General features: G+C 36.3%; 1 protein-coding gene across 1 annotated transcript in view; it reads left to right on the top strand.

Annotated features, from left to right (window-relative positions):
• The window catches only part of LOC135206695 (uncharacterized), a 197,476-nt gene that overhangs the window by 174,255 nt on the left and 8,221 nt on the right, over positions 1-15,000 (top strand). The window contains 5 exon segments of the mRNA XM_064238117.1: positions 1,938-2,123; positions 2,471-2,597; positions 5,510-5,747; positions 10,943-11,159; positions 12,899-13,996. Of these exon segments, the coding sequence (XP_064094187.1) occupies positions 1,938-2,123; positions 2,471-2,597; positions 5,510-5,747; positions 10,943-11,159; positions 12,899-13,996 (1,866 nt within the window).

Here is a 15,000-nt window from a genome sequence, read left to right as displayed (position 1 = left end):
TTTCCAGACCTGAGGCACGACTGCGACCTTTGGTAAATAATGGAACACATCTCGCCGAAATTGGGAGCAGATCTCTAACCAAGTTACAAATGTGCTTTGGCTCCTCAGGAAGGATAATAACAACAAGGGACGAAGGGGAACCTGATGATGGTCTCTAAGCCCTGCGGAAAAGCACGTACTAATACACCTGACATAAGACAGGGAACGATGACAAAGGGGCCAGAAAGCCATAGCATCACGCTCACTAGCAAAAGCACAAAACTACACTCTTATAATATAAATAATATATATATTATATATATTAATATATATATATATGTAAATCGTATATAATTATGTTAATTATATATATATTATATAGTATACATATATATAAAATATATATATATATAATATGTATATATATACACACACACACACACACAACACACACAACACACACACACATATATATATATATATATATATATGTGTGTGTGTGTGTGTGTCTGTGTGTGTCTGTGTGTGTGTGTGTGTGTGTGTAGTCTGTGTGTGTCTGTGTGCGCGTATATGTAATATATATATATATATATTATATATATATATATATACTATATATGAATATATATTATATATATATGTATATATATATATATATGATATATATATATGTATATATTTATATATATATATATATATATATATATATATATATATATATATATGTATGTGTGTGTGTTGTGTGTGTGTGTGTGTGTGTGTGTGTGTATGTGTATTTCTGATTCGAAGACTTTAATTTCTTGCCCTATTGATGTCCGAACTGTTATTTCATTACTCTCACACATCACCGGATTAATTTCAAATCAAATCAAGTCCCACGTTGGCCGAGTGGACTTCGCACTCGGCTAATAATTCGGTGGTCCGAGTTCGATTCTCGGCCCGGCCAACGCGGAACCAGAGGAATTTGTTTCTGGTGGTAGAAATACCTTTCTCGATATAATGTGGTTCGGATCCCACAATAAGCTGTAGGTCCCGTTGCTAGGTAATCAATTGATTCCTAGTCACGTAAAAATATCTAATCCTTCGGGCCAGCCCTAGGAGAGCTGTTAATCAGCTCAGTGGTCTGGTAAAACTAAGATATACTTACTTTTAATTTCAAATCAAAATAATTCAAACGATATTTTAAATTGTTAAATAGATTTACCTAAATCCTGTAATATGTAAATATTCGTATTGGATCGCTCTTGTAGTAATAGTAACTCGATTTACGATTACTTGTCAAATAAAAAATATATTAAAATCCCTGGATACTAAAAATTTTTCGATATAATCTGATTATAATCTGAAGAACAATTTTTTTTATTACACATTTTACTAATCATCAGTTAGTCCTTGTTTACTGTATGTGGATGATACTATACTTGTTTGCTATTTATCTTATTTCTTTACCTGCATATTACTCAATTATTTCTTCCCGTTGAATTTTTCATAAATTTTCACGCATAAGTATTCTATTAAGTAGTTTAATACTTACGAGATAATTACCTGTTTAGCTTCATTGTGAGAACAATTTTTTTTTAAGTAATAAATATAGCATTTACTTATTAGCCCCTTTTCCCTTTAAGTTTAGATTCCCGTTTCAAATTCGGTCCTTCTCTAGATTTTTGTTTTTACACTTTTTTTCTGCATATCATCTGAATTCCGCTGTATACATAAAATACATCTAAAAGAAAGCTGCATATTCAATATCAAGATGTCCTCAAAACTGATGGAAAATATACATTTAGTTTCATTAAGATGTAGCTCACACATACCAAAATCAGAGGATCATAATTTCCCACAAATATACCGTGAAAACTTGATTTTCCTTTAGCCAGTCCTCAGCTGATTAGCCACGCCTAACATTGCTGTGCCTTTGGAAGATTCTCCAATAACGGTTTTCTATATTTGTTTTCCAGATCATTGAGCTTCGACGAAATCCTCAGGGTACGATGGAGAGACCGAAGATACGGCCTTCCATGAAGCCCACGAAAAGTGCCGACAGTGATTCTGACGTATCCGACCTCCACGAGCAAATCAAAAAAGCGGAGAGTGACAGACAAGTCTTCATTCGCACGCTCAGAGAGAGGGAACAAGAGTTACAAGTAAATCGCGTCTTGTTTTTTTATTTATTTATTTATTTATTTATTTTTGTATCGGCTGCGTCATTGTTCGATCTATTTTCGTTTTCGCTGGACAGAGGAACTAGTGTTCGTGATGTTTTCTCTTTTTTGTTGATTTTTCTCTATTTTCATTGTCATAAGTTGGTTATTTCGCTTAGTTTGTTTTTCAATTTAAGAATTATCTTCTAACACCAACGATGCTTGGGAGGTTCCATTTATTTCTTTACTGATTACAACGTACCAAGGAACATTAACGCTTAATTATTGTAACAATTTCCCATTCCAAAATGAGTGTGTATTCACTTTGTTGTGTGAATATTATCTTGCAGATGCTGATAGAGCAGTTAGGAGACGAAGCGCTGGCGGAAGTGGAGGGCCACGACTCACGAGTCGGCAGGAGACCATCGAAACCTAGATCCATAGAGAGAATCAGGATAGAAGGTGGGCCAAGGACCGGTAAGACGTTTCTTTCAGGTATAGAGAATGGACTATACGAAACCTTGTAGATGAAATTTACAATCTGTTAGAGAGAGAGAGAGAGAGAGAGAGAGAGAGAAAGAGAGTAGAAAACACTAGATACAGAAATATCAGACTGAAGAACAGACTTACCATGACGAGCAGAAAAGAAGGAAAATTATGCTAGGAAACCTACTTTACCAAGTACACATTAATTCACTGACACACGTATACAGATTCCTGGCTGAAAGACACTTGAATTGACTGCACGGCCATACGGACGACAGAAACTCATTATGTTCACTGGTTCACGGTGATGTATTCCAACATTCATCAGTTGGAATGGATGATGGGTTGAAACATCGGGAGAATCAACAAACTCTTCACCGTTTGACCTTTGATATAGCCTCACTGTATGCGAGTAAAGTTGCGTGCAAAACGGGAATGGAATTCTGCATAAAGTTGTGAGATCAAATGAATCCAGACACCCCTCCCCCTCAAAAAGACAAATCAGTTGCAAAAGTTATGTAAAATTGAATGAGTTGCACGGGCATGGATGCGTTTCCTTGCTTTCGTAACCCGAAGGACTGCTGACATGTTTGTTTCCTTGTTTGTCCCCGAAGGCTTGGTCCCCTGTCATTTGACAAGACGAAACCAAGGATGATGATCTTCTAGACTCTTGTTTGTATAGCTTGATCATTATTGCTCTCGTGTATCTCGAGGCTGCTCTTGATGCTTCGCATTGTGCAAAGGTGAACTGAGCATAAGTATTGAATTCATGCTTCATCCTGCTTGCTTCCAGAAGTCATGGTATCAGATACCTTTGCGTAGCTTTCCTCGAATGCCTCCCAGTTCAGTATAGCATGGAATTAGTTCCTTTAGAAAGTAGTTATTGTGGAATCTTGGAGAGATTTTGTAATGGCATTGGCTGTATGCTTTGTATTTCTTATTCTAAGAGTAATTTTGTCTGTTAGGTTTTTAGAATAACAAAGTAGTTATATTAAATCCTCTGAAACATCATAGAATAGCAAAATTGTTGTATTGACTTCTCTGAGACATGATATATAGGGCTACGAAGGGCTAACAAAACGAGTAGGTACATACCTTTGAAATTATTTATATTTTTCCATTCGTTTTCTTCATTATCAACAGGTAGATATCCTACTTAAATCAGTTTAACCATTCAGGTTGTTTTGTAAGTATGCTGCCAGTTTAAACACAGATTTTTTTAATACTATGAGAAAAAACATCGTTTTATAATGCAAACTCATCTCCTCTGCGTATCGAAACAATTACGGCATTTGCATACTAAACTAACGTGACGTCATTTTGAAACACCTCAGATGAGCCACTAATATTAAGCCGAGACCTAAAGCTGATTTTTTTTACGAGGCTTTTCTTTTACCTCTTAAGAAATGCTAGATTAATCAAGTTTATTCAGGATCAGAGATGGAAGGAGGTTATTAATACGCTTATTTGCTCGTTTCCTCGGGATGAAAACCCAACATGAATTACCATATTCATGGCATAAATCGTGGGCTTAGTCTTCATAAGGTCACTAATATTACCTTATAACTTTCGCATGATGTACTTATTGCCCGTTACTCTCTTCTAATTATTTTTGTATTACAAGCTAGAGAAGAATTACTGGACTTGTGCTGCCAGAATCCCAAATTTACTTGAAACCATATTGCTCATCGGAATTGTATAAATAAGTATAAAATTGGTTATTTTCGCTTCACTAAGCACATTTATTTAAATATATAAGCGATTAGTTTCTATCGTGGCTTCACATTTGACTCTGCTGAAAACAGTTTATATTTTTCTCAGTTGATATTTTTAAAAAGTACTTCATGGACGTAGGTTCAGATAGATCTTTCAAAATGTATTTACCTTATTTAGAATTAACATGAATTCACTTTTAAAATAGTCATGGTATATAATTACAGTTCACAGACAGTTGATGTGCAATTAGTATATATATTTGATTAACCTAGTCGTTGAACTTGTCATCCTTATGCAACTTTATCTGACAATATTATTAGAAATGATGGCATAAAGAAGTATTTTTGCGCAACCAAAATGTAAAGATAAGACACATCACCTTATTCGCTGACGCAAGCAAGCACACCTACGTTGTTAACAGAAATTATGATGATGTGATCTTGATTGAAAGTTGAACAAAAATCATGGAGGAAAACAAAAGACAAACTCTAAACAGGAGGTAATCCATATTGTAGTTTTGTAAACCTCTTATGATCCTAAACACCCCAAAACTGAGGTGCGACCACAGATTCATTCTTTTCAGTGGTAGTTATGAACGAACTGGACAGCCACTTTAGTCCTTATGTATTTTTCATTTTCCTCCTCAGGTTTTTTCATTTTATTCGTTGCCTCAGATATCTAGCTTACAACATAATTGCCAAAATGCAGGAACTTGAAATTTATCAGAGTAAAATTTTCGTTAAATCCCTCACTATACATTGACAATTTATGAGCAGCTAGACGTGTTTTTCGTCTCTTAAGTTACTCCAAATAAGAAAGTTTTTATAGATTGATAAAAATTTCTGAAAAATTCAAAAAATATAGATTGGATTGTAAATAAAATAAACCACAGAGATTAAATCGAAAATAAAGAAAAACACATGCTACACAGCACACTAGATCACACCAGAATTCATGATTAGAATAGGAAATTAATATTTAACTTATTTTTCTTATCCGGGTGACCTGCCAGCTATACTATAAAAAAAAACATTAAACAATACCCATGACTATAGACAAATCTTGGACGACCTAGCTCATTAGTGTGTATGTCGCTTGTAGAAGACGACTATTACTCCCCCACTGTCGAAACGACCACCAACTGACCTAGGGTCCCTGGCCCTTCCTCTCTTTCTCTCCCGGGACAGGTCCTTCCGTGACGGAGACGACGGAAGCCACCGAGTTGACGTCGCTCTGCTCGGGCACATCCCAAGATGCAGAGTACGTACCAGGCCGAATGCGCGTACCGTGTGTGTCTTCCTCCCTCTCCACCACCACTACTACCACTTCTACCACCACCACTCACCACCACCACCACCTCCACTACCACCATCTGCCCGCTTCCGGTGTGGCGACGGCTACACTCTCACTAGACCGGTCAGCGCGGTCAGTCTTCATCTTCCGTTCCTCTCTCTCTCTCTCTCTCTCTCTCTCTTCTCTCTCTCTCTCTCTCTCTCTCTCTCGGTCAACAAATCTATTCTCTCACATCTGTTTACTTCTCCCTTTGGTTTCGTTATTCGTGTTTCCCCCCTCTTTTTCTCTCTCTGCTGTGTTCTCGTTGTTTTCCACATTGTCGGCTTATGCTTTATGGCTGATTTCTTTTTTAAAAGGTACTCAATAAAAGGGTTCATATATAAAAAGAAATATTGCTTAAACTTTTTTCGTCTGATATTTTTATGGAATGCTATTTTTGAGAAGCTTATTTTTTGCATTTTCCATATAAAACTTTTGACCATGACCATTTTTCAAAATCTTCAAAATTTTCCCCCAGTTTTCAATGTTGGCTTCATTATTTTGAGAATGGCATTAAATTTATCCATAATCTATAAACTATACAATCTTTAATATTAATCAGAAAATATCCTGAAGATAATTAGGCATCATAAATATGAAAAAACAAATAAATGACAAGTAAATGTTAAAATAGGTAACATCTCTTTCATATGATTAAAACTCACATGCGTTCATAATATGACATAAAATTTATGGTTTAATGATTCTGATGGTTTCTTTTATTTTGGCATATTCCCTCTGTGCTTTATCTGTGAAGTCTATTGTCTCCCAGGTGGTCTTTGCATTATTCTCCTATTCGGTTTTTCGCTCTGATTTTTCTTTTCTGCTTCCAGCTTTTTATCTTCGTTTACCTTATCTCCCAACCGCGCTTAGCCAGTTCAATTATGTATAATTCTTTCTTATTTTTTCTATATATGGGGTAATCTGTCTTTGTGTTAATAGATATTCAATTTCCACCGTTCAATTGGTTTTCTTTTATGTCACTGGCTTAATAATAATAATAATAATAATAATAATAATAATAATAATAATAATAATAATAATAATAATAATAATAATAATAATAATTATGCTGGAAGTAAACCCTCTTTTAAACATGTTTTGTTAAAAGTAATTGCTGTCTCAGCTGCATTACTTTTATGCAGGTTCTTCTCTGTTTTTCTAATTATAGTTTTCTTATTGTTGCTTAAACTGGTGAGTAACGCACCGAAGGTTGGTATGTCTCAAATAGGTAATTATGAAAGTTACTTTTAATTTTATTAAAAAATGTCGGAGGCGGTAGTCAAACTTTCAGGGTATAACCCATAGATTTTATCAGGAGTAACGTTAAATTCGATTTCTTTGGTAGAGGCCGCGACGTTTCGTTTGGCACTTCATACATGCTCTAGGCGGTGGTAGGTGATGGAATGAAGCAAGCAGGGTCTTCATGCCGCTGCTTTTTCATTGGCTAACGACTAGCGAGCCGCTTTACGATTGGCTGCCTGGCTGTGAGCTCAAACCAGTTCCCGAGCGCATGCTCGGCAGTCGTGCCGATCTTCTCTGTTACGTGGTGTCCACCGGGTTTCATTTTGATTGGTCAATGGCTGCGTGACGTCACTGCTGATATTACTGATAGTGTTAAAGTCGTCTTCAGTGTTATGATCTTGAATTGGGGCGTTTTCGGGCGGTGATATAGCGGTGTTTGTCTGTACTGGTGCGCTTCTTCGCATGCAGGTCGGGGACAAAAAGACCTCCTGCGCCGTATTCATGGAGGGCTTTTCCTCCTGGACGAGTATTGACTCCAGAAGGCGCAGACGGCGAGGGTCGGGTGCTCTTCCTATTATCCTATTATCTGCGCCTTTTTAAGGTTAACGCAACAATGCATTCTGATGAATTTTCAGCATGATTTCGAGAATTTTGTTTTATCAGACATGACCATTCCTTATTTGATTAAGCAGTGATGGTGGTTAAGTTCTCAATCCAATTTGCTAAAATGTTTTTAATCTTTATCAAAACGGGGTTCACCTATGGTTGAAAAGGTAACGGTAATTATCTCAACCAACTTGATATCAGTGCATTCAGATGAAGTATTGCATTGGCTTTTTTCCTTAATAATCTTTTATTTTAACATTTGCTCTACACTCAGTAATTTTCTCTTCTGTTATCATTCGAGTTATTCTAATCTTTGTCAGCATTTAACTGAACTTTCTTCAGAGCTTGGAATTGTTATGTGATATTTTATGCAGGGTATTAAATTTTTTTTAGATATGAGACGAAAAGTGTTAATAGATTTTTCTCCGGTTGGAGCACCTCATTTTTCGTTCGTATGTAAAAGGTGCGTAACTTTTACCTAGTGTAACGATTATTATTTTTTAATTTACTTCTCCTGGTATCCCTGATTGTAAATTATTTGTGATTATTGCCACCTTACCTTTTAATTTCGCCTTATTAATTTCTCATGGCCTTTTCATACACTGTAAATTTCTCATATTATACTATGCCTTGCTTTTATTTCTCAGAAGGGTTTTTTCTTGCTTCTTTACCCCTTTATTATATATACTCGAAGAAACGTGTTATTGTTTCACTATCTCATTTTATCTTGTGATTCTCTTATTATTATTATTATTATTATTATTATTATTATTATTATTATTATTATTATTATTATTATTATTATTATTATTATTATTATTATTATTATTATTGTTATTATTACTATCATTATTATTAGTTAGTTATTATTATTGTTGTTATTGTACTATTCTTATTATTGTTATTATTGATCATTTGGTAATCCTTTTCAATAACTTCATTGTTGAACCTAACACCAGTGTAATTCTATATTGAATTTCTTTTACCTTTCACAGTTTATGAAAATGAAATATAGGGTCTTTGTGTGTTGGTTCACTTGAATTATTTCTTGTTGTTTTTTTTTTACATTCTGTATTGTTTATCTCGGTATTTTAAATCAAAATTTTCCCATAACTTGAATAGTTTCCCCAAAGTGAACTTTAATGGAAAATATTTCTTGTTTTACAAAAATGCTTTTTGAATTGTTTTTTTTTTTTTATTATATGTCTGTGTCGCAGTCCATATCCTTTACCTTCATTATCTAGCCTTCTTTGCTGGTTTTTTGCTGCTTTTCTCATCTTTCTCCGGCTTTACTTCTGTGTTGCTGCTGTTGGACCTTCCCCTTTCCCGAAAAACAAGCACTGACACTCACCTACCCCAGAGAAAATTTCTTTACCCATTTTTTTTAACCCGATGAATGAATGATTGCTATGCATGCTGATTTTCGACATACCTCTGCTTATGGTAAGAAGCACCAAATTATTTGAGTTCTTTGACTGCGTATATTTTACATACATTTCCTTCTTAGTGTAGTGTTGGCTTAGCTGTTGCATCTCAATTCCTTTCTTATTTATTCCAGTTTTTATATTGATAGAGATTCTGGTAGTTTGTAAATATTTTAATTATTTGTAGTTATGCATAAATTAAATCTTGTTTTGGTACGCATAGACTAGAACAATTTTTCTGTTATCATAAACCTTGATGTAGCACTTAAATAACTATTCTTATCATTCACCACTTCAAGGGGAATGGATTCTTGTAGCACTGCAGTTCTCATGAAGATTATTTCCTTACTTGTAATGTTTGAGTCCGTTTATCAGAAAAAGATCGTTGCGATAAAATTTCTGAACAAAGTAAAAATATATCAACAAGTCAAAATCAAGCCAATTAATTAAGCAACGAGATCAGCACTAACATTCGGGACGCTCAGTGTATTTTATCTCACCAGCATTTACAAAGACGGTGAAAGCTTTCAATTGGCAGCATATATATATATATATATATATATATATATATATATATATATATATATATATATACATATATATATATATATATATATATATATATATATATATATATATATATATATATATATATTACAATTATTTGAATCCCAGGATTATTATTTCAGATGAACTTAATATATCTTTTAATATATAATTAAAATCATTTAATCAAATTAAAATCATCAAACATCCTATGGTCAATCAACGTGTTTGCAAACCATTTCATTCTTTCTAAATTGCATTTCTGTTGCTATATCCGCTCTGCTCGCTTTATTTTTAAGTCATACTCCTATAATATTATGTACGCATTCCTTTTATTTTTGTAGGACTCAAATTAGGCATGGCCTTCCACTATTTTCATAACTCAGAAAAACGGATTATTGAACAAGTACACAAGTCTCAGAACGATTCCTCTTGCAGAAATCGATTAGTATACATAAACATGTTCCAAGAAGCATAGTTATTGATTGCATGAAATTTCTCTCTCTCTATCTCTCTCTCTCTCTCTCTCTCTCTCTCTCTCTCTCTCTCTCTCTCTCTCTCTCTCTCTCTCGAACCTTTTTATGAATTCATATACACCGATACACTAGGCAAAATTATTTCATCACTTTGCAATAGAATAATTTACCCATATTTTTACAGACCACTCGTAGGTGGTTCCTTGTTATTTGATGTACGTGAAAGTAAAAAACTTTTGAGAACTCCAGTACTAGATTTGCTTTTTACAGCAAGTGGAAATCTCTAAAGAATTATCTTCTCTGCACCTTTTTTTCGTCAGCTTTTCACACACTTACTAAGGTTTCTGTATCCACGCTTCACACTTTTTCTAAATGCACTTATTGGGTAGACTGCATTGACATTTCACATTGCACATGTGTTTGTAGTACGCTCAAGGTGAGTAGACTAATGTATTTGTGTTCTTACCTGCCTTTAACAAGTTGCATCTGTTTATGAAATGTTGTTAGATTCCTCTTCTAAATTCAAGAATTCACTAGTAATAAAATGTATCTGTTACTGGCTCCATGTTCAGTGTTCTTGCTTCGTTCGTTAGAGTGTATAACACACGACTAAAATGTATTAAATTTCCGATAGTTACTAAATTTTGAAGACTGCTTGTTTTTAATGTAAATCTTCATGTCAATGCAAACTATCCAAGAATTTGTTGATTTAGTAATGCTGAGAGTAGTGAGGAAACAATTGCATTGACAATATATTTACCAGGAAATTTCAAATCATTTCTTGTTTTTATCTAAAAACCATCCTTCTCACAATATTAAGTATAAACTATTTTAGAATGATTCATTTGGTTGATCTCAGTGTTTATTCTAGACAACATTTCCATTAGAAAAGATTAAACTCCATTTGGTTTTTGCCTCGTGTAATGGGTGCTCTAACAAGCCCCCATTCTTGTGAAAAATTTGGTAAGTTGACCTCTAACGGTGACCTCAGGCGTGGGGTGACCTTCGCTTCGCCGCTGCAAACGCCCCGAGAGGCCAGCAAGAGTGTCTCCTTCAGGTTAGAAGGCGGAGGGGCCGGAGGGGGAGGTATAGTAACGTCAACGGCACCTGTTGTGCCTGGAGGAGGGGGAGGAGGATTGATAGGACACACTGCTACAGTGGAAACCGTACCTCAGTCACATATGAATACTCAACCACCGCTACCACAGGTACGAAAATACATAGTGTTTATTAACTCTTTGGCTTTAACGCAACTGATATACATTCACATATTCACATACACACACCCGCACACAAACACGCACACACGCACGCACGCGCACACACAGAAACACACACACACACACACACACACACACACCACACACACATATATATATATATATATATATTATATATATATATATATATATATATATATGTTGTGTGTGTGTGTGTGTATATATGTATCAGTGAACATTCAAATAAAAGAGTTTATAATTAATATAAGATGACGAATTAATTAATACGTATGATATAACAAAGTGAATTAAGGGAAAGAGTCTGACTCAGAAAGCAGAGTAATTTTATACAGTACAAATCAAGCAGACACCCTCCCATAACCACTTAAAGACCAGAAATAAAGTATCGAATTATTTTACTTTGCGTCTGAGCACCCTATCCTTTTACCCTCCGGATTCTCAATCAGAATTTTGGGGGGATGGGGTCCCTTGATCTCAGCCTCTTTCCCCACACATCTGCGACGATATATAGTCGAGTTATAGCGTTATGTTCTGCAGGCATTTATGTGGATAAGTCATAATATTTCTTCGAGCATTTCATGCACATAAATAACAAATTAAAAGAAATACCTAAAGCTTTCCTTATACTTGAAAATAGAAATTCTTCTGCGATATCATATTCCATTCCCCGACTCCTATTCAGACGTGTTTGTTTTATTCTATGCACGTTCCTCTTTTATTTCAAGAGTTCTTCAACTTTCCCTATCTCCCTTCCCGTGATAAGGTCTCTCCCTCATTCTTGAAAAAGTCCTTTCTTTACTTTATTGCCATAAGAGGGATTTCCTCTCATTTGGTCATAAAAGGCCTCCTCTATTTCTTCCCTTAAGAATCATTTCATCTTTATTTAGAAAGGCCTCTTCCTCTTACGGCCAATATAATCCAACATCTGATCTAGTTTTTCATTGTGACGTGAACCCTCAAAGGCCGACTCCTTTTCCACCCGCCGTATAGTCATCATAAATAACTCTCCTTTTCTCATTCGTAAATGACCTTCTCTCATTCAGTCCCTCGTTTTGCCCTTTCAGGGAAATTCTTTGTGCCATTATTCTCATTAGGTGACCTGACTCTTTTCATGTCAAAAGGCACCTGCAGCAATAATGTTTCGTTGCCAGAAGAAAACAGAATGCCAAATTATTACTTTATATAGTCTCGTACAGAAAGAAGGGAATTATTCATTGTTTTCTTTTATAGGAAATGCACTTCAACATGTAAGAAAATCTTTTTTCTATTACATTTTCAAGTATATTATAAAAATACATAACCTATATTGGAATGAAGTTTAGTTTGTAAAGTAAATACTTATAATCTTATTTTGAAAATTAATTTTCCTTGCCAGCAAATCGTTCAGGCATTCATGACCTTTCTCTAATTTAAGTTTGCCTGAAACAACAACAGATTGGTCGAAACCACTGAATGAGAATGCACATTTGAGAGAGAGAGAGAGAGAGAGAGAGAGAGAGAGAGAGAGAGTGAGAGAGAGAGAGAGAGAGAGAGAGAGAGAGAGATTCTTCGCATACAGGTGTGTATTTATGAAAGAGAGAGTACAGTAACAGACTAAGATAAGCTTAGTGACTACATAACTTTCGTTCTTTCGCTGCCCTTGCCAATGACGCTCATTTTCCACGGTGGCACCGATGAACCAGTCCCTCTTTCTCTCCCTCTCGCAGCCGGAGCCAATGCCGGAGAAAGAAAACGTCCCTTTCACCGGCTACGGCGGCGTTTACGTTCACGACTACGGCGGCACTATGATGCAGAAAGAGCAGAACTTGATGCAGCAGCGACGAGCCAGCAGGACCAGCCTGCAGGGGATGCGTCGTTACAGCCGGGACGAGATCGATGTGGGTCCTCCGCTAGAGGACGCCCCTCCGCCTCCGAATATGACGGAGTACATGGTCATGCCGCCCGGGGAGCCGCCGGACTATCGAGTGAGTGCTAAATCCTCGAGTGTGAGTGGTGGCGAAGTGTGTCCCTACAGAAGGACCAGTCTGAGACACACCGGGAGCGAAAAGTACAGCCAAGTGCCTCGAAATCTGTACACCCCGCTGAACAATGAGGAGAGTGGGGAAAAGATACCTTTATTAATAGGGAAAAGAAACAGTGATATAAAGATAATTAACAACAAAGCTAACTATCAGACACTCAGTGAAAAGAACAGCAATGCGCTGGCCAATATCTCGGCGGGTTATAACATATCAGGTGAAGCTCCTCCTCCTGCCGGGTTCCAGCTGCTGCAACAGCATCATCCTCCCCACCACCAGCAACAGGCCGCCTACACTGCTGCCCTCAGGAGAGCCAGCGAGCCTCCCAAACCTCCCGGACGAGGATCCTTCCACGCCCACAACAGATCCTGCGACAACCTTGCCTGTACGTGCTGTGATGGTCTGCCGCCCGCCCAGGACATACTTCAGGATCCCCTCTCTTGTACCTCCGACGCGGCCACCGACAGCGACGTGGACGCCCGCGACCTGAGCATCGGCGGTCGCGGCCGGTGGGATTCAGGTGACGAGAGAGAGGGCACGAGAACGATATCGAGGGCTCGACTGCGTCGGGACAGTTTCGGGGAAGTGGTTTCGAGGCGATCGCCTAGCCAAGAAAGTCTGGAGCACGTCCGGGTGTCGTCTCCTATCATCCACTTGGACGACCCGACGCCTCCCCCTCCCTCAACTCATGACCTGCTGGAGGGTCGGTTATCCCCTGGTCAGGATAGTTACCCCTACACTCACCTATCCAGACGATCGGGTAGCCAGGATAGTCTTGACCAACATGTAAGCACCAAGACATATTTACACGTAAATATTTCATTAACTTTTTTTACGAATAGATGAAGGAAGACTATTTCATTTTCAACAGTACTTCATAACTATCATCTAATTGCTTGATAGTGTAAATGGCAATAAAATTTCATACATAAAAATATGACAACTAGCGTAAGTATTTCTAATTTATACCGTATTCGTTTTGTTACATTTTCTGACTAGTTTTAAATGTCATTTAAAATTAGATTCATAGTATTAAAATATCTATTATATTCTCGTAGTACATATTAGGTAATATATGCTGGCGTTCCCATGTAGTAATATTTCATTTTCCCCTGATCAGGAACAATAAAGCTTAATACATGTAGTCTAATTTTCCTATTTTCGTCAGTATCAGTTATACTAGCGCGTCAATAAAACGAAAATATACAAAAAAATTATTTTGAAATAGATGTGAAGCCACAATAACGTTAAAATTAAATCAAACTTCACTACGATAACATAATAAAGAATTCAGTCACTGACATTAAAACAACCACTACTATAAACAATTAAAAGTTTGTTCACGACAGTTTAATCTTTTATTTTTTTCTTGTTGACTGGGATTCATTAATAATCTATATCTTAAGCATTCATCTGGCGATAACGTTATATCAGTGATTTAGTGATTAGAACCTCAGAGTTCGTACAATCTTGAAACTACTGCTTGTTTCAATTTCTCATCATGGCCAAATAATCAGTCTATGCTTTAAATCACTTTGTTGCTCCCGTGATAGGAATCATACTTTCATATACATACATACATACATACATGCATACATATATACATGCACACAAACATACGTGTAATTTTATGTATACATATATGTGGATGTGCGTGTGTTTGCTTGTTTATATATAAAAATGTAAATCTGTGAATGATTAGTTGTAAAGTACCGTTTCGTGATATCTGTATTTGGAGGGAGCAATATTTCTGATCCTAAGTTACACATTGTTTAATTCTAACATTTTTG

This window comes from Macrobrachium nipponense, chromosome 31 (genome assembly GCF_015104395.2).
Source record: "Macrobrachium nipponense isolate FS-2020 chromosome 31, ASM1510439v2, whole genome shotgun sequence".
Lineage (NCBI taxonomy): Eukaryota > Metazoa > Arthropoda > Malacostraca > Decapoda > Palaemonidae > Macrobrachium > Macrobrachium nipponense.
The sequence above is the reverse complement of the archived record's forward strand: the minus strand, read 5'-3'. Positions and strand labels throughout refer to the sequence as shown.